The sequence below is a fragment of the Danio rerio genome, chromosome 5 (assembly GCF_052040795.2).
Source record: "Danio rerio strain M-AB ecotype USA chromosome 5, GRCz13ab, whole genome shotgun sequence".
Lineage (NCBI taxonomy): Eukaryota > Metazoa > Chordata > Actinopteri > Cypriniformes > Danionidae > Danio > Danio rerio.
The window spans coordinates 29,915,094-29,942,500 of NC_141025.1; the positions used below are offsets into that span (position 1 = coordinate 29,915,094).

Here is a 27,407-nt window from a genome sequence, read left to right on the forward strand (position 1 = left end):
TTCTGGAAATCAGCTCTTTTATATGCAGGGTTTGCAAATAAAATTCCAGTTTTATATGAGTTTTGGTTCCATAAACGAAACAGGAATGCACACTGACTCTCTTCATTATTACACAGCTTCAAATCATGCATAGTAGGACCATTCTGATTATACAGAGGCTACATAATACCATTTAGGGTTAATCTTGTGAGCACAATTATAAAAAAATATTAAAATCACCATTGGTATTTTAAAAAATACAGTCACAGACGAATCTGGTAGAAGAAAACTTAAAATATGCTAACCGTACAATTTACTCCTCCTTATCTTCCTACTGTAATATGACTAATGTTTGCAGGCAAGATATGTTCAAACTATTGATTCTATAAATAATTTTCCTTTTCCATTGCACAGTATTCACAATATACTACAGAAGACGTCATAACAGAACCTGATAAAGAATGAGTCTTGAGCTGCTGTCAACAGATCATCCAAACGTCCAGTCCTTTACCTACATCGCGAACATCACTATCGAACAGGTCCAGAAAAGAAACACGAACTGTGCATGATTATACAGGATGGGTGCAACTCTTAAATCCATGCAATGTTTTTACACATCTGCAGTTAAACTGAAAGCTACTACAGCGCAGCGTCCTGGTCCACAGAGGCTGGTTTTCAGAAAGGATGCTTGTGTACGTGTGAATCGATATTTTAAAGCGAATTATTTCTGTCAGGGTTTGCAAAGTGTTGTTTCAGCTACTGGATAGAAGCTGTAACACCTCTGTCATCTAGTATTTAACAGCGTTTAAAAAAACACAAAACTCTCAAATGTCCATACGCACCATGATGCAAGTGCATGAGGAAAAGCACCCCATTGTGGATTCATGCGGCTTTTGTGCGTGAAGTAATGCGTCCTCTGAGTATTCGGGTTTAGTTATAACTTCTTTGCAGGTGAAGATGAAAGGTGGAGTCATCGAAGAGTGGATTCTTCACTTCCATTTCCCCCGTCTGCAAAGAGAACGGAACAATTGAACACTACACCCCTATGGGTAACACTGTAGGACTGTGGGTGGCATATAATATCATTGATTACACCTGCAGGAGGCGTGATGGATCACAGCAATAGGCGAGATCACGCTCATGCATGAATGCAGACAAAACTTGTTTCCACCTGATATGAGCAGGTGTTTAACTCTGTCTTTTGTGATTGCATGTCATGTTATTTGAGACTCATTGACAGTGTTGCCAGATTGGACAGTTTCCCGTGACATAGGCGGGTAGAGAAAATTAGGGTGGTTTTGAAACGGCATGCCCCCAGCCCCAGACTGCTTATGATAACCGCTTATGATAGCCTCCAGATTTATGGGTGGTTGTTTTTGCATTTCGGCGGGTTTTGGGTAGCTTTTGTTAGCTACATCTGCTAGAATCTGCTAGAATAGTTTTGGGTAGCTAGAATCTGTTAGCTACTGTACATCTGGCAACACTGCTAATTAAGCCTTTATGTCACTTCAACAAGAGCACTTAGGGTGATGCTGATTGATTGCTACACATGTAACGCAGCTTATATATGCGCAGAAATGCAAGCACATTAAAATGTGGATGGCAATTGCGATTTCATCCAAATAATAATCAGTAATTTGGTATAATCTAGCAAAGTATACCTTTAAAATTGTCAAAAAATCTAAATTTAAGCTGTCTCCCTATTAAACTCTGCCGTCCACTGACTCCTTTGCACACCTCATCTCTCCCTGTAACTTACACTTCCCATATTCATTGCACTTTGTTTAATATTGCACACTTAATATAGCACATAATCACTGCACTACACTGCACATACCCATTTGTAAATGTAAATATCCAATGCACATAGACATTTGGAAATGTGTGGTATTTGTAAATGCAGAATTGCTGAAATGAGTCTGCAGAATCTTTGCATGAAATTTAAATCACACGAGAGTCGAAAAGCAATCTGACCCAATGTGTTTTTGACTACAAGCTCAAGAACGTTTACACCACTTTTACAACTGTATTTAGCATCATCCACCTGATTGACAAAATTACATCTTAATAATAGGTGTAAACAGAGCCTTTGCATAATGAAGAATTGCTCTTACTGGGGCAAGTCCAGGGCATTCATACACAGTGAAGTCTCCATCTTCATTCTCCTCATCTGAAGTGGCTCCTGAATCAGGAATCTTGGAATCACTTCGTTGTCTGCAATACAATGTGGGGTTTTTTTGTTTTGATTTGTTATTGTTATTATTGGTACGAAAATACGATTTAACATGACAAATTTATCTGAATGAATGAAAATGTTTTCATATAAGAAATGTTTTATGTAAAGCATACGTAATGTATTTGGGTTAATGATACAGTATTGACCTTATTCTAAAATGTGGAAGTGTGCACGATTTTGCGATTCATTTGCTCATGTGAGAAAGGAAAGGAAAAATAAAGGCAGAATGTTGCTTATCCTATAAGAAGACCCTGCTTCTTATTTATTCAAGAGAGAACATGCTTACTGAAGACAGGTCAGACCTGCCAAGCTATGAGACCCAATGGTTGGGTGAGACCGCGTGCGTGCTCGGCTGTTTGTTTACATGATTCACAGAGTTTGTTGCATGTTTTTCCCTGTGGTGCTGTCAGGCCTGATACAGCAAAGCTGTTGGTTTGTAGCAAGCATTTTTGTCAGGAGAGCTGTATGAGAATTGGAGAATGATGGACTTTATCCTTTATCAGTTGAGTTTGTTACCATTCAGACACATCACCTATTTGTGCTGCCGTGTTCACCTATGTTTATAACCCTCCTGATTAGCGTCAGGGCTAATGTTTGGAATAGATACAATAGGACAAGAGACCTGCTGCACTGCTATCCACTGTGTCTGCATTCAGACCCAGAGATTGAGGAGGAGAGAAGTCTTCCTCATTTATAGTGTTTATATAAACACAATTATCTTTATAACAATAGAACAAATTATGTTCTATTGTTATTATGAATAACAAATGTTGCAGGGCATTAAATTACTTACTGTGTATCTCTCTGCATTTTAACTTTGTAAACTGTAAAATCATGGGTCTCCTCAAAATTTGTAACATTTTGTCAACTGACAACAGTTGCTCACTCCCTTCTTTCTCCCCTGCTCTGCCGGCTACGCCCACTCCTCCCTCTGCTCTCAGTGCTCCACACCCATCTCAGAGCTTTTACTTTTTAAATTTGGAGATAGACTTGAACCGAAAGAGGGGGGTTTCATAAACCTTTAAACTTACGTTTTTTAGGTTAAGAATGTAGGGCATGAATAATATGTAATATTATTGTGGTTTGTAATGAGCACACATGTATTAAATAAAAAAAAAATTATTTATTATACTTAGGAAATTGAGTTGGAAAGAAGTTTGTTTTTAATGTTGTGTGCAGATTACTCACTTGAGCGACATCATTTGCTGCTTTTGAAGCTGAAAGTGGTACATCTGGGCACTCTGGGCAAGTTTTTTATCTCCACTCTATTAATAGAGTAACAGAAAAATGTGTGAACATATTAAACAAGCATGTCTGTAAGTCGCTTTGCTATGTATGTTATGTGCATGCTTTACTCACCATACCACTATCATAAGAATTAGGACCTATCAACCCGAATGCAGGATAATCAACTTTCTGGGCCAGGCGACATCCTCTCTGCATCCTGGCAAAAAAATGAAATGTCATCAGTATCATTTGTGTCTATTTGTTCAAGCAGGCATTTGATCAATTTCAATTTTTTAAGATTACTCTTAAAAAAAAAACATAAAATTGGGGTTTTCTGGCTTCTAGTCCTTGTATTTTTTAGGTGTCATTTGAGATCATTTACATGGCAAAATTTAGCTTGTTTTTTAAGTTTCCTATACTCAACAAGACTGTATTTATTTAATCTAAAATCAGCTAAAAAAGCTTGGTCTGTCAGGATTCTGCCACTTAGATCTTGTTAATTCTTGTTTTGGTGGCAGAGTCCAGACACTAGTCCTGTCTTTTTTAGTATGTTGTGCTCGGCTCGAGTATTCTCGGGTCAAGTACTCATTTTCTGTCATTGTATTCATCTTTGTACGAGAGCCGTCTCTGCTGAGCTCAGGCCGTGCCACTCCCGCTTGACGCAGACATGCAGGGTCTCGGCATGCTCGGGATGCACACTCTCATCCTGGTGTTTGTGTTTGTTCTGTCTGCAGTGTGCTGTTTAATTCTCAGTAGCTCAGTCTAGTTGGTTTCGGTTTCATTTGGTCAAGGGATGGAACATGCACTCATGCTCTTGTGTCTTCAGTTCAGTCTTCTGTTGGTGTGGTGTTAGCACGTGGTTCATGGTTACATAAGTGTTGTGTTTCATGTGAACATATGGTTAATGAGTTCTCTCATTGGCTGTGTGCTTAAGTCCTATTTTACGTTCAATACCACATATAAATAGTGGCCACTTGAAGTAAACTAAATTACATACAGTTGAAGTCAGAATTATTAGCCCCCTTTTGATTTTTTTTTCTTTTTTAAATATTTCACAAATTATGTTAAACAGACCAAAGAACCTTTCACAGTATGTCTGATAATATTTTTTTCTTCTGGAAAAAGTCTTATTTGTTTCATTTCGGCAAGAATAAAAGCAGTTTTACATTTTTTAAAAACTATTTTTGGAACAAAATTATTAGCCCCTTTAAGTTAGATATTTTTTTTCGATAGTCTACAGAACAAACCATTGTTATACAATAACTTGCCTAATTACCCTAACCTGCCTAGTTAACCTAATTAACCAAGTTAAGGCCTTAAATGTCACTGTAAGCTGTATAGAAGTGTCTTGAAAAATATCTAGTAAAGTATTATTTACTGTCATCATCGCAGAGATAAAATAAATCAGTTATTAGAAATGAGTTATTAAAACTATTATGTTTAGAAATGTGTTAAAAAAATCTTCTCTCTGTAAAACAGAAATTGGGAAAAAATAAACAGGGGGGCTAATAATTCTGACTTCAACTGTATGCTGCTATGCATTTCTTTATATTTCATCTAAAGGCTCATTGCTGGTCGCACTGATATATTTTATATTTTGCTTACTGTATATTTTAAACTAGTGGTCACCAAACTTGTTCCTAGAGGGCACACCTGAACAAGCTAATCAAGGTCTTACTAGGTATACTTGAAACAGGCAGGTGTGTTGAGGCAAGATGGAGCTAAACCCTGGAGGGACACCGGCCCTCCAGGACCAGGATTGGTGACCCTTGTTTTAAACTTTTATTTTTATGACAGTTGTTCTCTGTAATGTAGAATAATCTTATAAATAACATTATTTCTCAGCCCTAAAAGTTACATTTAACATAACCTTATAGAAAAACATTTATTTTTATCAAACATTTCTGCTGCTTCATATTCTTACAAATGCATCTCATATATTTTCAGGATTTGTTAATTGGTTGAATGTATAAAACTTATATAAATTTTTGACTTCCAAATTAGTGTACGGTATATGCTATGATATGTGAAATCTCACCTGACCCAACAGACTCCAGTCAACACCATGGCCACTGATCCCACCATGAGAAACACACCTAAAAATACTGAAATAGAAAAAATAACGAGAGTCAATGAAAAGAAAAATACTTAATTGACAAAAAACTCAAACATCTTCTGTAACTCACTGATAAAGGAGTGGTCCTCAGAGGGGTACGGGATGATGAAGGGAGCACTGTGCACCGCAGAGATGAACGGGGTGTTTGGGGTCGGGCTGGTGGTACTAATCAGGCCTCTGGTTGGAGGCTGAATGGATGTAGCAGCGGTTGGAGAAGCTTTATAATGACTGCTCGGCCCTGATTCATTCTCAGGGGCTTTAGGAGCAACTGGAGATGGGGCTGAAGAACACAAGAACAATAAAAAAAGAGTGAGAGACTGTCAGTTTGAACGAGAAATACTGAATTTGTGTTCATGGAAGACATGTATTGAACGGCAAATTATCAGAGCACTTGAAAAGAACTCTACATGAGGCTATCCTCTGGTTTCAACCTGGAATAGTGTGTTATTTAAAGTCGTGTTTACAGTCAGTCACAGTGACAGCATAGGAGTACCTATTTTAACCTGTTCCGAAAAAGTAAGTAAGTCATGCAGGTTTGAAACAGAATAAGAGTGTCAGAAATGTGGATTTATTTTCTTCAGTGGTGGAATCTGCATGTGTTTTACCTGAGTGCTTCATCTCAGATTCTCTGTGTTTGCTGATGATGGAGGACAGTATGTCTATCTCTTCATCCAGCTCTGGGAGATGGCTGGCTTTGGCTGCTTAGAGAACAAAGAGAGACACATGAGAGTGGCAAATAAAAGAAGAGAGATTAAATATTTTAGTTATATGTTAAATGTTTCTCTTTTGTTTAGGAATGCTGTATGTTTGTATGTTTTATCTAACGTACATCAAACACAGTAATACCGTGAAACATTACTATTAGTGAAAACATCTGCAGTGCTTCCCACAGGTTTGAAATTGACTTGCGGTGGTAGCTGGATTGAAACACACCTTTTACCCACAGCACATGAACAGTTAGCTATATGTGACAAACAAAACATCATTTGGTTTTTAACAATATTTTTATTTTTAATTCTGTTTTAAACTTTTTCTTTTCAATAATTTAAAGTAAAATAAAATCCACCATTTATCTTTTATGCTATTTAAGAGCCATGTGCACGTAAAAGATTTGTAATATATTGACATCATCAAATTAATAAAAAATACAGCAAATGAGAAATAAGTGACAGACAAAAGGAACAAAACCAAACAATCTCTCTAAAAATTCTAATTACAAGAATAAAATGGGAATAAATCCCACTTCTAATGGTGTACAAATATTCTGCAGCCAATTTAGATGCCATTTCGCCCTCTCAGAGAATTTAGTAAAGTTTTCAAATGCAACTCCCTCGCGGCTGTGCACATAAAATTGACAGTTAAAAAAACAAAAGTAGAACCAAATCCCGCACATGTTAGTAGATTTAGAAACCCTGGATGGTCTCGATGGGTCTGCAGAGCACGTGAAACAGACAGTGTGTGGGAGTGTTGACTAGGGTTGGATTGATTGACAAAAAATTGGATTGATCGCAAAAAATACATACTTAGGCCCCGTTTACAGTAATATGCTTTAGTTTTAAGTGAAGTTTTTAAACTAATTTCGAGAGGAGCACGTGATATATAATGGTCAGCAGCTGGCCACCTATCTACACTCATTAGTTAGCCAATCAGATCTATCCTAACCCACTATAAGTAGCCTAGCTAGACATTACTCCCTTATCTTCGTTTTCCGAAGAAACCCCCCATCCACCCCTTTCTCCTTCTTTTCTCCTTTACAAAAAGGGGAGCTCTCGAGAACCACCTGATCTCGTACTCCCCTCACATGCTCTATGGACCTGGCGGGAGCCCTGGGCTCAACTATCTCCAAGCTCAGGGTTCTCTCCTGGGACAGCATGCCAAACCTGCTTACAGCTGTCAAGCAATATCTAAGTGTGAACTCTTGAAAATGGCATTTTAGAACGAAAACTATCCACGTCCACACTGGCATTTCTGAATAGATCTCCTTCCACACTATACCGCTGAAAACACACATAACATGACCCTACACACACAGACACACTGGCATGCGCTGCAGCATATGCGCACGTCTGCTCTCCAGGCAGAAACAGGCCTTGCTTGTGCCCGCAGCTTGATGACGTAGTTGTAGGTCCGTACGTAGTTGACAATTACCTACACCACCCCCTACCCTAAACCCAACCGTCACAGTAGCAAAAGTGTTACCTTAGTGGGGGGTACAAGGTCCGCTACATAGTTGATAATCGCCTATGTCAGCAATCTGCAGGCTGCAGCGAGGACATTGAGTGGATTCTTTGAGCATAAAACATCAGTGTGCAGTGCACGTTGGACAGTTTATCAAAGATGTACCACTGGAACTCCTCTCACTTTAGTTGTTAAACGGAATATTTATATTGACATATTGACAACTCTTCGGTCTTTTGAATCTATCAGGTAATGTGTTACAGCGTCAGCACACTGCTTCACTCTTTCGCTTTCACACTTGTACTTAGTAATTTTAACAAACAAGTTTGTTGACGCCATTATAATGACCAAGGTCACTCTGCCTATTCATGCAAGAGTCCCGGAAAAAAAGTGATAGACAGCTGGTAATTTGTGTGTAACTATATTTATTTATGATTTGGTTATGGGTTAAACAAAGGCCATGCGGGTCAGGTAGTTGCTAAAGATAATTAATTTGTTATCAATTAAACATTTTTCATAATTAATTAATACACTGTTGACTACGACGACGGTGCCATCACGATGTTTCACATTAGACATGCCAAATTGATCAACATCACCCAATCCTAGTGTTGACAGTTCACACAGAATGAGCAGTATGAAACGGGTAAAGGAGAGAAGATTTTCCACTACTTAATCACTCAGGGATGTTTTTTTTATATTGGGTAGATAAAAAAAGTGTAAAAGGGTGAAAATTACAGTAAAAAAAAATGTGTCACTAAATATAGCCTACTTGGCAACCGTATATACATGGGCAATATACATGGGTGGCCTTCCCAAGTAAGGTCTATGTGTCTATGTATGTATATTTATTTATTTATTTATTTATTTATTTATTTATTTATTTATTTATTTATTTATTTATTTATATCTATATATAGCTAAAAATGAGAATTAACTCCTGTTTTGACAAAGCAGACTTTTACGTCACTTACTACTGTAGTCTTTTAGAAATAATTCTGAAATGTAAATTTGGTGCAAAAGAAACGTAAACTATAAACTAAAGCTAACTGTAAGTTTTTAATAAAAAAAACTAAATTATAAATTGAAAACAAAATATAGTTTATTGACCATTTTAAATAATGTAAACAAAAACAAAGGTCCCAGCATATTTCACCTTTTAGATTTTTAACTTCTTTAGCTCCAGAGAATAAAAAAAAACAACAAAAAAAAACACATATTCATCTCATAATGTTATGAGAGCTGTTTTAACATTAAGATATGATTGAATTGCCTCTTGTTACAGTTATGAAATAGTTTAATAACAAGCAGGAAATGATCATGGGCTAATGACATGATCACACTGAAATGGTCTATAACAATAAACAGATCAACACATTAGTATAAATAATCTAATAATATTAGTTATGACATGGACACAAAATGCTCGCTGAAGTGTTTAAGAGCTTGTATATCACTTTAGTCTAAGCACTGCAGAAACAAAGTGTGCATTTATGCATGTGGATGTGTTGCAGTGTGTACGTGGATGTGTTCACTGGGTTTGTGGTGTGCTGCTGCTCTGTGTATGTGGGCAGTGGAGCGTACAGACGGGCAGAGAGAGATCAGAGGAGGAGCTCTACAGATTTATGAATGAAACCCGTCACCACTGCAACCACTGCAAAAGTGCCGAGAGCAAGAACAAGGAGAGAGAGAGAGAGAGAGAGAGAGAGAGAAAGAGAGAGAATGTGTACGTGTGTGCCAAACAGACAAAGATGCTTCAGCTATTCAACTATGAAAGTTCTATTTTTAACTGTGCGTGCTAAATTTATTTAGTGTCAGATCTTTTTCCACTCCAAATAACACACAAAAAGAGGATTAAATTTTTTAGGCACACATATTTGTTTAGTGACCTTGAAATTTTGTTCAAATCTGGACTGGGTAAACTGTGTTTTAATTTGCATGCTTTATTTTGTATACTTGCATAATGACATGTATAAATTTGCATATAATTAAGCAAACATTTAAAAAGCTAAAAGATTTTTCTGTGTGGATGTTTCACTCATAATCAATCACTTTCTTTTAGCAGAAATCCTTTGAATGTTATGTTTTAGGTTTACAGCGAATCATAAAATTAACCAATGAAACATAACTGAAGAAATATGTCATTAAAGATCGATTTAAAAGCAATTTAGACATCTTAAATACACTGTGGCTCATTTACTAAATGTATTTGTGTGTATAATGTTTTGGACGTTTTCACATAGGACTAATGAGTCATCAATAATTGATTCCTAATGGGTCTTATTCGCTAATAATTGCACACATGTTCTTCGTAATGTGAAAAGGTTCAGCCAAATGTGTGCTATGCCTCTCTGTAATGTTGTTGTGTCCAGGCTCCTGACGCAGCACTGACCCACAGTTTGTGATTTGCATAATGCTTGCCCTAGTCATCTCCATATAAGGGCTTCCTGCTCAACCTCTCTTGCATAGGCATTCGTCATTCTCTAAACATCCCTGCACTCTTGAGATCAACTGTGGTAAAAGCTTTTGAGTAAAGTCAAGTGTCTGTAATTCAGCTGAAACACAAATGTGCTTTTTAAAAAACGGTCTTTGAAGCACCAATTCTAGATCAAGCTGTTATACACACTATTAATATTCAGATTTGAATAATTTCAAATGATTTGACATTACACAGAATGATTCAAATATATTAAAAATAAGCGAGCATGCTACATTTTATTTATATATGTTTCAAAATCTATTTCTTTGCAATTATTTTTAGAGCCTCAAATAGAGTCTTTTAAAATGTCATCAAATGATTTTTGTTTTAAATGTGCCTCACAAGATTTGTTTGTAAATTAACTATTGTTTCACTGAATGACATTTAGTTGCTGCCTTTTGTAGGTAAAGGAATAAATGTATGATTAAGATGGGTATGATTTTCTTTTAAACAGGGCAAATAATAAACAGAGCATGAGCTAACTTATGGGGGAAATATTTCAGGTATACTACAGTTTTTTGTTTAATTCTTGAAAAATATATAGGCAGTTCATTCTGCTGTTATGAATGAACCAATCTAAACAATAATATACAGACATCTCCAAAGCTGTTGTACCTGCCATTTGTACATTACATTAAACATACCATATTGTATGTATGAAAGTTTTTACTTTATTAGGTACACCTGTCCAACTGATCGTTAACGCAAATATCTAATGAGCCAATCACATGGCAGGAACTCAATGCATTTAGGCATCTATACATGGTCAAGACCATCTGCTGCAGTTTAAACCAACCAAGTCCAACCTTGAGGTGGATAGGCTAGAGCAGCAGAAGACCACACCGGGTGCTGCTCCAGTCAGCTAAGAACAGGAAACTGGGGCTACAATTCACACAGGCACCAAAATTGAAAAATAGAAGAATGGAAAAACATGGCCTGGTCTATTGAGTCTCCATTTCTGCTGCAAAATTCAGATGATAGGGTCAAAATTTGGTGTCAACAAAATGAAAGCATGGATCCATCCTGCCTTGTATCAACGGTTCAGGCTGGTGGTGGTGTAATGCTGAGGGGGATATTTTCTTGGCACACTTTGGGCCCATTAGTACCAATTGAGTATTGTGTCAATGCCGCCGTCTACCTTAGTATTGTTGCTGACCATCCCTTTATGACCACAGTGTACCCATCTTCTGATGGCTACTTCCAGCTGAATAACGCGCAATGTCATAAAGAGCAAATCATCTCAGACTGGTTTCTTGAACATGACAATGAGTTTACTGTACTTATATGGCCTCCACAGTCACCAGATCTCAATCCAATAGAGCACTTTTGGGATGTGTTGGAACAGGAGATTTGCATCATGGATGTGCAGCCAACAAATCTGCAGCATCTCTGAGGAATATTTTCAGTATCTTGTTAAATCAATGCCACAGGATTTAGGCAGTTCTGAAGGCAAAAGTGGGTCCAGCCCGGTACTAGTAAGGTGTACCTAATAAAATGGCCGGGGAGTCTATATACATATATATGGGCTGTAAAGAGTGAGAGGACCTTTACTGCAGTTCTATCCATATCAATATACAGAAAACTAAATTTGAAAATGATGCCAAAACGCTTTGACAACATCCTGAGAGCAAGAATATAACAAAGTTTAATTTAGTTTTAAACTAAATAAGCCACTATAAACACACATATGTTCATCTTTACCTCAGTCTAATATGAAAAACAGTATATTTATATTTACACAAAATGAGCAGCTGTGTCAGTCATAACACAAAAAACATGTGAAAAATTTGTGAGACCTTGAAAATCTTCTAAATAAAAAAAATGAAGTAAAGAAAAAGAAATTGTGAGAAGAAAGGGCACTGTTCATTCTCCAGCCTGTTGAATGCTATTGATCAGATGTCGACAACAGCACTGGCTTCCTAAGGCAGAGCTGAAAAATGACCAATCAATAAATCTCAAGGCTCTAGTCAAAAAGAACAGTTTTTTTCAGCTACAAACTAAATCTAAAATGAAACGCTTGAGGATATTCACATCTAAAGGGCTGCTTGCAGGTATATGGCTCAAGTTAAGTGGGTTTTCGCCAGTGTAAGTCAATCACTAGCACTGCAGTGTAGAAAGAGAGTGGCTGAATTATTTCATTAGCCCTCCTCCCTCCTGTTGCATCTGCAGCAGTGTGTGGGTGGAAGACGAGAGGGCTGTAAAGAGCGAGAGGTCCTTCACTGCAGTTCAATGCGTATATACTGAAGGCTAATGAGGGGGAACCTTAACAATGCTTACACTTGAAGGACATTCCTAAATTATACATCAGATCAACATCAACAGGAAGTTGTATTCAATGCTGATACAAAGACATTTGGCAACACAGAAAGTAACGTATCTCGTGCAGTAATGTATGAAAAAAAAAAAGACAGCATAATGGTTTATATTACTATGGTACATTACTAAATAAAAAAACTAAATCAACAATTTACTGAAGCACTGGATGAAAACTGCTCTATCTTTAGCCACCTAGGGTTACATTTACTGGGGAGAGGGGTACTTTTACGTGATAGGACCATAAAATACTCCGTGTTAATACTTGTTCGGATTGATAAGGCAAACTCAGATCTGAAAACTGTAAAGGGTTTAGTTTTATTTTTATATATTCAGAATTACTACAAAACAGTATGTTTTTGTTAAAGTAATGAAACAGACAAGGAGTGCTTTCTCTATTTCGAGTGCTTTTCTTTCTTGTCCACATTACTGACAAATGTGTGACGTTTTAAAAATATTGCCTCACATTAATGAGAAATTTATTTTTGAAATATTTGCATAAAGCCTGACATGTACACTTTTAAATGTTCTATGCTTCAATCAGTATGACTGTATGAAGGCTTTCTGGCTTGATTTTTTAATGGATTACTTTGTTGTATGTAAATTGTTGCTGTAGTCATAGTTTTCTTTGAGCAATTCCAAGTCCTGCTGTGCTATAGAGCGCCTCTAGTTTCATTAAGTTACATTACATTTGTCCTAAGTCATTGTTGACACACAACATTGCCCTGAGCTGGTACTAAAGATTGTGTATTGCGGATCTTTTAGCAAAATGTTTTTCGATCTGTGGCTTGATTGATGTCTGTTTGCTTAAGAGTTATAAGAATATAGATTGTGATGTATAAACAGTGCACTAATACTAACAATAGAATTAGGGTTAGGGCTGGGCAATAAATCGAAAAGTAATCAAAATCGTTTGTCAGAACCTATTATCGATCTCATTTTTCCAAATTAATTTTTTCAAATTTTTTCCCTATACCGCGTGTGGAGTCACATGACCCTGCTCTGTAGAAGGCTGATTTATACTTCTGCGTCAAACTCATGGGTATGGTCCGGCGCAGCCTTCGCACGGTTGCATACCCACACACCTCTCAAAAAATTTAACTACACGTTGCACGTTTGTACTACATTGACGATGATTGGAAGCTGCACCAGAAAAGCTTTAAGAAAATGTTTTATACAATATTAATAAAATTATTGAGTATAATTATTATTTACACTAGAAATATGTTTACAGAAGATGCAAGAAATGCACAGTTTAAAATATTATCCACTTTTAATATGAAAAACAATAATAATAATTTATTTTGTTTCTAAAGGGGCAAGTTATTTCTTTTCACTTCTTATAAGAAAAAGTTTGTTTTGGGCAATGTGTGTTTTAAATTCAGTTGATCATGGTTGAAGTAAATAATCATAGATAGTAGATAGTATGCGTTTCCTTTAATTATTTTAAAATCAAGTAATGCACGCTTTATTCAAAAATCTCTCTTGTAATATGTGAGCATATTTACTGTACAAGACTTGTCTGTGAACTATGAGAGCAAAATAAATAAATAAATAAATAAATGAATAAATAAATAAACAAGGCAATGCAGTGGCACAGTAGGTAGTGCTGTCGCCTCACAGCAAGTAGGTTGCTGGGTCGCTGGTTCGAACCTCGGCTCAGTTGGTGTCTCTGTGTGGAGTTTGCATGTTCTCCCTGCATTCGCGTTGGTTTTCTCCGGGTGCTCCGGTTTCCCCCACAGTCCAAAGACATGCAGTACAGGTGAATTGGGTAGGCTAAATTGTCTGTAGTGTATGAGTGTGTTTGGATGTTTCCCAGAGATGGGTTGCGGCTGGAAGGGCATCCCCTGCATAAAAATGTGCTGATAAGGTTGCGATTCATTCCACTGTGGCGACCCCAGATTAATAAAGGGACTAAGTCGACAAGAAAATGAGTGAATAAACGTATGGGTCAACAATGGGTAAAAAAAAAAAAAAAAAACACACATGTAGTTACAAACATAAATCATATGACCTAACAATAAACAGTTTACTAACACCACTGACATTCAGTTCACTATATTATGGCAAGCTGAAAATGAGTCACTTAGTGTAATCTTTAAGAAGAGCCCATAGTTACTGTAGCTCTTCTTTCTGGCTGACTTGAGATCACTTTGCTTCTGTCTCCCGCTATCCTGATCCATTTGTGCAATTTCACTGTCTCAAGATCTCTTTTGATCAGGCTCAATATCAGATTTACTCATGGTTTTTAAAAACATATATGCTTGACTGCCTCTGGTATTTTGAAAATACGAATATTATTCCGGTAAGTCACCATGCCATTATTTATTTTCGCTGCTCGCTGTGCACAAAACAATAATAATGACCCTAATGAGACTATTGTAAACATAAGAAAGATAATTGATTGGTTGAAAGTGACTAACTTTATCTGTGTGATTGCACACACAATCCACACAGCTTTGCTCGCTGTTTTTCTCTCAGACTCATTCACATTTTTTTCTCTCTCACACACACGTGCAAGTATTCACCAAGCAAAAGTCAATGCCAGATCAATTAAAATAAATAGCAGAACCCAAAACAAGAATATCTAACCTTTCCGAGAAGAGGATCCGGCAAGATCTGATTTTGAGTTAACTATTTTTTTAAAGCTAAAAGTTGAACCTGCTAGCTATATTCACTGTCTGTGGGGATGCAAAACATGGCTAAAGTTAACCGTCTTTCCTTAAAATGGACTTGGGCAAGTCTCAGTGTGAAGTAAACACTACTCACCAGGATGATTTCGTCTCCTGAGCACACACTTCCCTCGTTTGTTCTCCATGAATGGGTCTAGACATGGGCCGCAATGTGAAGAGCCGGGCTGGCAGAAGTGCCGTCTCTCTCGGGCACAATCCAGGCTCCGAGGACAATGCCCTACAACTAAGAAAGAAAACAAACTTAATGCATGACCTATTCCATTTTCTATTCTTAAATAAATGACTAATACTTTTCTAGTTGTCATGGTGACTTGACTCTTGACATACAGGGCCATTTAAGTACATTATATATGACTTTAGTAAGGCACATCAGGAATCCACCATTGCAAATAAATGAATGAATGAATGAATGACTACCTCCAAAAACTATAGAAACTTTTGAGCTATATAAACAATAAAAAAGGTCCCAATGTATTTCCTGTTTTACATGTTTAATTTCTATAGCTTCCGAGAATCCAAAAAGAGCCACATATTGATAAATAATGTTATGAGAGCTGTTTGAACATTGAGTTATGATGATTGAATTGTCGTTTGTTACAGTTAAGAAATAGTTTAATAACAAACAGGAAATTTTCATAGGCCAGTGACATGGCCACATTGAAATGGTCTATTCACAAGGATGGCAGAGTATATTAAATAAAAACAAAAAACTTTTGTCTTTGTGAGAAAGTCTAATTTGAGATGTCCTGGGATGAGCTGCAGCTTGAGTGATCTCCGCATATTAGGTACAACTTTGTTTAGCTTCTGCTTATACGACAAGAACATGGCAGGCTATTTGTCACCCGGAATAATTACATAAACAGCTAACGGTAATCAGGACGCTAATGTAAGCCTTGTGAAATTGTGTCTTGTTATTGTTGTGATGGAAATCTCAGGAACGTCAGCACGGCAACAAAAGCAGCAGTGTTGTTGTGTGGGCACTGAGCTGAGGGCAGAACTGGGGCAGCAGGTCGAAGAGCAGAGAAGATCCAACACCCACAAGCATCAAATTATATCTGAGAACAACAAAGTAGTCGTGTGTCTCCCACTAATTGTCAGCAGGGATTCATACTGAACAAATGTTCATCATAACACCAAGTGTTAGCATCATTCTACACAACAATGTTGGTTAGTCTGTGGGAAAGCTTGTAGAAGTAAACACAACTCAGCTACTTAGGTGCACACAAAAGAAACACGAGTATTTATATATTAAACTTATATCATTAACTATATACATAATAGTGCTGGGCAAAGATTAATTGCAAAATGGAGGTGGTTGGGGTTGTGTGTAACAAAAATGTTTTGCAAACTTTTGTTTCTATGCGTCAATCACTTATAATATGTAAAAAAAAAAATGTTTGGTTTGGATGTGATTAAATCATAATTAATCTTTGAACATTACTAATATATAAACAATAACTCTTTATTCTCATCTATGTTTAAATCTAACATTGAAAAAGTACACAGGGATGTAACAGGAACAAGCAGATACCCCTCAAAATTTGAATTGAGAATTTTAAACTTATTAAATTTATATGATTTAATCAACAATCATTAATAAAAAATTAGGGCTGCACAATATGTTGCAAAATTACTGTTATTGTGATAATAGTATATGAAATATAAGTATCGCAGGCATGTTTGATAAATTTTATGCATTGGTTGTTTATCTAAATTTGACCAATCAGATGGGGCCTTACTATCCTAATCCTCACCTCCTTAATACTTGCTGTTTTGCTATTGGCTGGAGTTGACCAAAGGTGAACGCAGAGCTGAAAATTAATACTAATGTTGGGAGTCAAGAGAGAGGAAAATGACAACAGGCAGAGTCAGATTATCTGCTTTTCATGGTTTTCATTAATAGTGTTCTAAGGACAAAATGTTTGCTGCTTTATACAGTTTTTAAATCTGAATTAGAATTAATTAGAACAGCAAAACATATTTATCTATTTACTTTAATATCATTACACAAGTTGACGCAGTGGCGCAGTAGGTAGTGCTGTCGCCTCACAGCAAGAAGGTAGCTGGTTTGAGCCTTGGCTGGGTCAGTTGGCGTTTCTGTGTGGAGTTTGCGTGGGTTTCCTCCGGGTGCTCCGGTTTCCCCCACAGTCCAAAGACATGCAGTACAGGTGAATTGGGTGAGCTTGTAAGGTGTTGGTTTAGGTGAGGATTGAACCCAGGTCTATTGGACACAAAGCTGGGGCTTTTCCCAGTAGAGCTAACTCCTCACTAGATGAACCCAAGAGCAGAAGAATAATAAGGGAACTTGAGGCTTTGGTTTCAGAAAAAAAATAAACAGATGATCTTTACTAGAAAAATAGAATGCAAAGTACAACAGAAATAACTGAAGCCGAGCTTCTAGTAAACACGCAAAACAAATTAGACACAAGGGTCAAAACACAACAGTAAAATGTCACTTAGCTTCTCTAGACAATCTGGAGAACACCGGGTAGTAATGGCTCAAGACTGAATACAGTAGCTTGTAACACACACACTTATATAGGGCAAAATACAGGTGTTGCAAATCAAGCTTGAGGGGTGGTACGAAGCAGATGGTGAGAAAGTGGTGCCATCCACTGTTCAGGAGGAAGCATGAAAATTGGATCCTGTTGTGCAAGGAGACAGGAGCACCTCCTTCTGGTCAGGAGGATGAATGCAGCTTAATGAGTTCTTAGAAAGCTAAATTGTCTGTAGTGTATGAGTGTGAATGAGTGTTTGTGGATGTTTCCCAAAGATGGGTTGTGGCTAGATGGGGCATCCGCTGCGTAAAAATGTGCTGGATAAGTTGGCAGTTCATTCCGCTGTGGCGACCCCGGAATAATAAAGGGACTAAGCCGAAAAGAAAATGAAAGAATGAATGAATCATTACAGAAATAAATGATTTAAACGGCACGGTGGCTCTGTTGTTGGCACTGTCGCCTCAAAGCAAGAAGGTCACTGATTCGAGTCCTGGTCTGACCAGTTGCCAATACTGTATGGAGTTTGCATGTTCTCCCAATGTTTGCATAAGTCCTCCAATGCTCTGGTTTCCCCCCACAGTCCAAAAACATGTGGTATAGGTAAATTAAATAAGCTAAATTGGTTGTAGTGTGTGAGTGTGTGTGAATGAGTTTGTATGGGTGGACTGGATGGGCATCCATGGCATAAAACATGCTAAAATAGTTGCCGGTTCATCCTGCTGTGGCAACCTCTGAGATAGAGACTAAGCTAAAAGAAAATTAATTAAATAAATGATTTAGCATAGCTAATATGCTGTACATAGCATTTTTTTGGAGATATGTTATTGTAATGTGAAGTGGGATGCTGACAACAGAGGTGCAGGGTTGATTAGCAGGATGGTCAGGCAAGCAATGGTCAACACAAGGGGAAACAGATTTATACAGCTAATAGAAAGTTTGGAAAGTCAAGGTTTTTAAGTGAAGTTTATTTATAAACAAATTTCGAGAGGATTACGTGCTTATGATTGTTCACAGCTGTTCCAACTTTAGCTAACGACTGATTATCCTATCAGACGATCCTTAACTCACTATAAATAACCAGACTTTTCTCATCTCAATATCTTCGTCTTGAAGAAACCCTCCCACCCAACCCTACTTTCCCTCCTTTCAAATGGGTGTCACGGTTGCCAACGATTAGCGCTGTTGCCTCACAGCAAGAATGCCCCTGGTTTATCCTTTCCAAACCAGACGGCATTTCTGTGCGGAGTTTGCTCGTTCTCGCCGTGGTCGCGTGGGTTTTCCCCGGGTCCTCCGGTTTCCTCCCACAGTTCAAAAACAAACACTCTAAACAATTAATCCAAATACTTTAGCTAAACTCTGAGTACACTTTTCAGCATCCATATCTGACACTTAGCTACAACAAGCAAGAGGGGGAGTCATCGAGATCTACCTGAGCTCAAACTCCCCTCTCGCTTTGCAACGGGAGGGAGCCCAGGGCTCGAGGATCTTATAAGCTCAGGGCTCTCTCCCGGGACAGCACGCCAAACTAGCTTTATTATCAATCATCAGCTAAGTGTGAACTCTTGAAACCTTTTTAAGCCTAGTTTTTCTGTAATACCGTTCCCAAGATATGTGTAAGATTATTTTATTTATTTATTTAAATTTTTGTTTAGGACAACAGTATCTCCAGTAGAAAAGATATCCTAAGATGCCATTTTAAAATGTAAAGAAATCTGTGTTTTTGAAACTAATAAAGACAGCAGAAGTCAATGATTCATTTGAATAATTTAGTCTGACATGTTTACTGCTCCAAAATATTTAAATTCTTTCAAAAAATTAAATATGTTTTTTTCAAAGGTGAAAAATGTTGTTTTTTACCCAGAAATTTAAAAAGAATATATTTTTGAGCAATAATCACAATACCATGATACCGTGAAACCATGATATTTTTATCCAAGGTTATCATACCGTCAAAATCTTAAACTGGCACACCAGTTACTGTGCAAACATAAATGAAAATGTGATATACTGTATATGAATGAACCAGAATTACCAATTTTACTGATGTCTGCTGTTTAAGTGCTTTGAGAAAGCAGATAAACAGCAGACATGATCCGTCTTACTGAAATCTGTGGAAAACATAATGTGGTCACGCTCAGTTCCAAGTTGAGTTGACATTTGCACATATTAAATTGCGCACAGGCATATCAATTAAAATAAAAGTAATAAAAACATATGGCATATTTTTGTTTCATACATTTAACTTGTGGTTAAAAAAACTAATTTCAAACAGATTGCACACACACAAATTTGCACTTACTGCATACAGTTTATAGACTCATTATCTCTTATGATACATTAAGAGCAGATGTGTTCTAATTATATTAAAATCTGATAAAGATGATGTTTTATGGACATCACTGTGTGATAAGGGCAATTGAAATATTATCAATAAACAATCTAAGAAAGCATCATTATATTAACACAAGAGCTGCACAATTCTGGCTAAATTAAGAATCACGTTTTTTTGCTTATAATGAAGATTAGGATTCTCTCACGATTCTGTAGATGTAAAATAAAGCTAATATGAAATTAATGTTTTTTTCTCAAACGTGGTAAAACAACAAAATTAATATTATGTGTAGGTCTACTGGTTTCTATAAATAATTATATTCTACGTATAATAATTCTGATGTGGAATTATGTTTGAGATATGAGCCTATGCTTGCAATCTGTCACTGAGAACATTATTTGAGCATTTGATTCACTGGTAAAATCAACATTATATAAGCTAGAGTAGTTATACTGACACTGTAAACATTATTTTCATGCACAGCTGTGTGTTCGCTATGAAAGAAAAAACATATCAAATGCTTGTCGCAGTCATAACTCTAAAATGCGATATGATTATTTAAATGATGTGCCCGCTTTCAGCTTCATTTTCCCTGCTAAGTGCTGTTCATACTTAGAAAACGTAGAAATGCTGGATTAAGATCGTCTAGGGGTCGAATCGAGATCGCAATCTTTTTTCAATTAATTGTGCAACTCTAATTAACACCAATTTATTTTGAATAAAATCATTCATTACAGTGCGCCACTGATTAAGAGGAATTTCCTAGAATTTAGTAGAAGGCCGTTATCATCCATCCACATGGTTAATCAGCTATAATAATAGAGAAGGCTCCAGATCCAGATCTGTTTTTACATTACTGTCACAGTTGGGTTTAGGGTTGGGGTAGGGGTAGACTTTAATAAAATACAACTAATGGGAAATGTAATAAATAATATAAATAATTTTCGTTAACTTCTGGCCGATAACAGATCTGTCAGCTGATAACACCAATTCAATTGGGTGATAATATTCAAATCGGCTGAAAGCTACCGATAAAAAATTTAATTTACATGAGATATTTGTGAAGGGTGTACTCATTTACGGTATGTTGAGTACCGTATATGTATATTTTTATATAATTATGAAATTGCAAAAGCTTATTTATTATATTAGGTTTATAAAGTGTTTACTGATATGGTTTTATGTTCTCGCTGTGTGTCGATGTAATTTCATTCTGCATTACATCAACTGTGATGTTTTGAACGACAAAAAAAGTAAACAACTAAACTGATCATTTTTAGTCATTTTAGCATCTGTGAGAAGAATATGAACACCCGTTCACATCATTAACAAAAGGTAAGGGTTTTTTGTCTTCTCCCTTTAAAAGCGCACCTATGAGGAAAATCTTCTTTTGAAAGCTGCTTGGACAGAACTGTGCGTAGGTACAGTGTGTCCACAGTCATATTGGAGTGTTTTAAACACAATAAGTCTCTTTTTATTTAATTTTCTGATGTTAAAATAGGATCCAAATGCCTACCATTTTGAGGCCCACCACAACTTGACGTAGGAGTGCGGTTTCCTCACCCACCAATTTGAGAGACAGCACCGTATTAACATGTCTCCGTAGTAACGTGCATATTCATCTCAACAAGACAGGATGTGCACAAAGCAACTGGGATTAAAGATCTGTTCAGCTCACGGTGATCATCAATCATCATCAAATGTGATCAAGAATGAGTTTTACAAGTTTGAAACAAGTTTGAAAGTGCATGTTTTTAATGAATTACAACTAATTTACAGTCTTTACTTTATCACCACAGCCGCATGTCAGTACAATTTTAAAATAAGATGCTTCAATTATTTTGTACATTAACATAACGGATATCTATACAGCAGTGGATATTAACATGTATCCTGTCACATTTGCTGTGCAAAAACAGTGCAGAGTTTGTAATGACATTGTGTGTGACTGATTGTTGCAGAAAGACTTGAATGAACTCCACAACAAATACATAAAATAATCATTGGGAAAGTTCTAACTGTAATATTTTTCACAAACATTACAATATGTCTGTCACTGTGATGTTTATCTAACGCAGCCAAAGCAGAGTTTGAAGCACTCTGACAAGTACATGGCGACTGGGCAGGGAGAACTAGCATTAAAGGCACAGACCACGAAAACAGCTACATTGCGTTTCGAGCAGAAAATCCCTACCTTCAAAAAGGTATAATAAATAATCTAATGGGTGTTTTGAGCTGAAACTTTACAGACACATTCTGGAGACACAAAAGACGTATCTTAAATCTTAAAAAAGGGCTAAAATAGGTGCCCTTTAAGACATTATTTTGCTGCGTACAGTATGATAGCACTAATAGTTGAATTCTATCAATTTAATCTGAGAGGCACTTGCCAAAATAATGTTTTTAAGTAAATTACAGAACATACATCCATTGTACTTCTATTCCTACCCTCTTATGAAGGCAATAAACCCTTCAAAGACTTATATTAAACTGATTTGAATCTGCCTTTGGGTTTTTAGGCACCTCATTGCACACTGTGCCTATAAGAACAGCTCTTCTGCATGGTAAAATCAACATAATGCACAGCCTCAAGTGGCACAACGGCTGAAAGACTCTGCCATTGAAACCTTGGCTGCTGTTGCCATAACAACTGCTATGGCAACTGAGTAGGTGTGACATCATCAGGTGTGAGTCACTGCCAATGCAGAAGCTGAAAGAGGGCGGGCATGAATGAACTCTTCTGACACAGAGCAAATCAGGGGACACGGTGATGGAAATGAAATGAAGAGAATATCTGTATTGTTAAACTGTATTATAAAAGCAGTTCGATTATTTATTATTATCATAGCTTGAGCCATTCCATCTGTACATTAAGCCTATAATTAAAACACTAAAGCATCACTGACCACCACACCATTTTCAAACCCTGAATCTACGAATCAGTCTCATCTTATTAATCGTCATTGTTTTCAGATGCTGAAAACAACAGTCATCGCCTTACTGGAAATGCCCATTAAGTGCATTGAATGCGAAGAAGTGACTCATTAAACCTCCAATGCATCGCTCGGCAGTGATGGTTTTTACCAGAATCTGTCATTGGGAGTCATGCAGACAGATGCTCTACATGATGTTGTCTATCAGCTTCAGATCTTAAAAGTTTCATTTTACAGTAGACAGCAGCTTTATTTGACAGCCACACATACAGACAGATTTACTGCTCAAACACACACGTTAATTTCCTGTTCTTTATCACATAACAATCCGTCTGTCTAAAAATCTCTCTCTCGCTCGCTATCAGTTTAACCTTATTAGAAATCTTCACTTCCCCACAGGAGATGACTAGCACACATGCGTCTGTATGTGACTGTGCATCTTAATCAAACCAGGTGCTAACTAACATTAAGCTTCAGAAAATGTTCCAGATGTATTTTTTTTCCTGCCATTTGAAATGTCTGTTCTAAAAATGGTAACACTTTAAAATTACAGACTATCAGTAAATGATGATTAATGTATTTATTAGCAAGAATTACATACATGTGAACTACGTAAGTGTAAATAATATTGTTCAGTATTTATTAAACATATATTAACATTTACTAATGCATTAAAACATGGTTTCTGCAGGTGTCACTAAGTCAAATTTAAGACTTTTTTAAGACCTTTTTGAGACCATCAAGAATGAAATTTCAGGGCTAAATAATAAGGATTGTTTTTTATGGGCCAGCAGAACTCCTTTATGGGCGATTCACTTCACTCTTTTTGGTCTCAGCTGGCTCAAGACACTTCATTTCTGTTAGGAAAAGATGTAGAACTGACTGCAGTATGCTTTTTCTTAAACGATTTTTTAACATGTCACTCTCAATGCAACAAAAGAACTTACTCTCTGCCTTCACAGCTGCTAAGAAAATGTTGGTCTGCTGCTGGATCCCTCCTCATATTATGAGTAGACATCAATGGGGCCTATCTTTGCTGGACATTATTTGTATGGAACTTTCAACAGCTGGCATACATGGAACTCAGTCAAAAATGGTTAAATCCTGGATTTTAGCTTTTGATATTGTCTAATCTTTTGTTTCTACTTTCTAATGTACAGCTTTTCTGTTTATATGTACTTTATGTACCTCATGATAATAGTTATTTACTTAACTTCTACTCTGTAATGCTTCACATTCTTCTTTTATTTTATACACAACTTCTTTAACTTCTGTTATAATAGAACAAGTCTACCTGGACGGTGATGGGGATTCTGGGTTGTTTTATGATATAGTCATATGCTGTGCTATCTATATTAAACAAAAACTGAAATAATAAAAACAATTGTTCACAAAAAAATAAAGAAATAAATTCGAACTAGTTATATAATAATGTATCCAATCAAGCAGACCCTACTTGTATACGTGCACATTTTCCAACATAACAAAAAAAAAAAAAAAACATACATTATAAACTTAATATATGCATGACAGACTTTTAGTCATAGAACAGAGTTAGAAATAGAGTTAATTATAAATAACTGAAGTTATGAATTAGTTTTGCTAAAAGTTTAATTGAGATGTATTATTGGTGAGTGGACGTGTGTTGGATTAATTAGGTAGCGTTACATAAACAACAGAAAATTAAAACCTGTTTTAAATGATTTAAGACCTTCAAGACTATATGTTGGTGATTTTAAGTTAATAAGTTTTAAGTTCAAGAATTTAAGCATATTTGATCCAAATTTAGCATAAAATATATAATTTTTGAGTGTATGTACATTATTTTTATTTTTTTAAAAGCAGAGCAAACTATAACACTGGCATCTCTCCAATTTAATATTCACACTAAACCATGCATACTCAGTCATTCTTATAGTCAACTAGAAAGTTCACAAGCCTTGAAATTATGGATAAACAATGTTTGTTTTTTAAACTATATTTGCATAATTTGAGGTTGATTAGTGATATGTATTGCTAAGTGCACTGTATGCTAAGTTCCACACAATCGATTTGTGTTAGGAGAGCATAAAGCATTTAAGTAAACCTATTAGTTTTTACAAATTAAGGTGAATTAAACATAAAACAATTGAGTTGTTCCCCCAAAAAACTCAAAAATTGTGGTGTTTCAGCTTAAGGGAAGTTATTTAAATAATGTATTTTAATATTTTAAATCATTTGAATAAACAGCAAACATAATTTTGGAGTGATGTTATTTTAAACAACTTTAAAGGCATCTTTCTCTTTAGATTTTTATCAACCCTCAGTCAGATTCCTTTCCTAAAAAAACTTAATTAAATTAAATTAAAACTAAAAAAAATGTAGTGTGATATGTTGGTATTAGTATGCATGACATCATGCACCTATTCATTACCAGCATTTACTTTAGTTTGTGGACTACTTGTGAAAATGATGGATTGTTCATGCATCTTTTTCTTCAGCCCGGTTTTATGGATGATGTTGTTAGTGTGCTATAAGATACAAAACAGATTTCAGTTACTAATTCAGTATGTTGGATTTATCATTTCACATTTATTTCAAATTGCAAGATATAAAGGTTGTTCTGTAAATGTGTTTATATTTTTACAGAATTATTCTGGACAATTATAATATAAACACTTACACCTGCCATTTTTCTTTCTGTCCGGATTTTTTTTTCTTTTCTGTTGCACACCAGCCAGATGTTTTTGAACATATGGTTTAGAGCAGAATAATTAGACAGGGCTTTCGTTAAATCGATCAGTCACTCAGACAACCAACTCACTGGTTGATGTTTAAAAATATGCAGATTTGCACGCACTTAGTCAGTCCAGTTAAGAGGTTTCGTAAGACTTGGTGATATCCACTGTAATCCGTGTTACAAAGCAATGCTAATACCCACTTCCAAGCACGCGCACACACAAACATGCAGTGTTATTGAGCAGCACTATCATCTCTCAGTTCATCCACCTCCTGCTTCTGCCAAATGGCAGCAGAGGCCAGCGTGGCTGTGCTGAGGGTGGAAAGTGTCGGCGTTTGGCCGCAGTTCAGACAAGCCTCAAGGTCAACCTGTCATGCTGCTCACACTGAGCAGGGTATGGATAAAATTCATCCAGGACAGACCCATACCAGTCCCAAAACACCACTCGTAGAAAGACAATATCTACATTTCAGCTGTTTTTGGCACAATGCAAAACTCTGCAGAATGTTTTAGTCAAGAAAAAAAAAACAAAGTTTTGAAAATTCCCCCTTATTAGGCTCACAATCGACCCTTTGCTAAGCCACACCCTTTCTGGCAGCTCTTTCTATGAATGAACTATGTAAAAGCTCTGTCCATGTGTGTCTCCTCGTCAGTTAGCAATGGTATATTTCATTGCACAACAATAGTCTATTAGACTTTTTGTTAAAAATAGAGAAATCACGGTTTAATTGGTTATTATTAGAATATTATTAGAATTTCACCTCTCCTGCTGAGCAGGAGCTAAGCAGTTAAATGGTTAGCATATGAGGCAGCCAGGCTAAGCTTGCTTCAATTTTGATTGAATTACTCTATTATCGGTTGCCTATTATGGGGTGGATATACCCCTGCAACGCATACTGCAGTCCTTTTTTGTCTAACTTTCTTGGATATCTCACCTGTTTGCTAAAAATGACATTATATCCCTGGGAATGTCTGACACCGGCACATAAACATTGTAAAAGCTGTGCCAGGCACGAAAGCTTGACAGGCGTAGCAACATTAACTAAGCAGGGCGGGGCTTAGCAAAGGGTCAATTCTCTAAAGCTGTACATGTGTCTGATGTCTACTGTTTGCCTTAAATAATCTTGTTCAGACAAGAATAAAACAAAGATAATCAAAATAAATATTACTTAGAACTTTGTATGTTTGCGATGATTCTTCAAAAGAACATCAAATAATAAAATTAAGTGAAATCAACTTAACTTTGTGATACCGGTGTAGTCTGTCATGTACTAGAACATTTTCCAGTTATATTTACACTGATTTACCAGTGCTATAGTAGTTAGTTGTTTAGCTGTAAGTACCTTGCTGTTTTATTAGTTAATTTTTAACTCAAAATTATGTTGTTTACAAAAAAGAAACAATGACTTATGTCACCTCTAAAGCATTAAAACATAAGTGCTACATCATTCGTAAAAAAAACTAAACAACTAACATTCAAACAGAGAATAAAAGGTCACACTTTATTTTGATGGTCCATTTGTTTCATTTAAGGTACATTACATCAGCTCATTCTCATTAAATTACAAGTAGACTGCTAGGGTTAGTGCAAGTTGATATGTACTTACAAAGTCTCTTATAGTCAGTTACATGTCTGTTGAAGGAGCTGTATCAACAGATATTAAGCAGACAGTCTACTAATACTCAAATGGATTATCAAGATAA

The 27,407-nt window shown here is 36.3% G+C and overlaps 1 protein-coding gene across 2 annotated transcripts in view; it reads right to left on the reverse strand.

Moving 5' to 3' along the window:
* Positions 1–27,407, reverse strand: part of npdc1b (neural proliferation, differentiation and control, 1b) — a 41,634-nt gene continuing 14,227 nt past the window's right edge. Inside the window, exons 2-9 of one of the 2 annotated variants that reach the window (XM_087253546.1) lie at positions 15,298–15,444; positions 6,164–6,256; positions 5,629–5,838; positions 5,481–5,547; positions 3,575–3,659; positions 3,404–3,480; positions 2,094–2,193; positions 1–987 (exon numbers count right to left, since the gene is read on the reverse strand). In XM_087253546.1, coding sequence (XP_087109672.1) covers positions 910–987; positions 2,094–2,193; positions 3,404–3,480; positions 3,575–3,659; positions 5,481–5,547; positions 5,629–5,838; positions 6,164–6,256; positions 15,298–15,444 — 857 coding nt within the window. In that variant the 3' untranslated portion in view covers positions 1–909. Of the gene's footprint in view, positions 988–2,093; positions 2,194–3,403; positions 3,481–3,574; positions 3,660–5,480; positions 5,548–5,628; positions 5,839–6,163; positions 6,260–15,297; positions 15,445–27,407 lie in introns of both variants that reach the window. The other variant, XM_087253545.1, reaches the window with a different exon arrangement.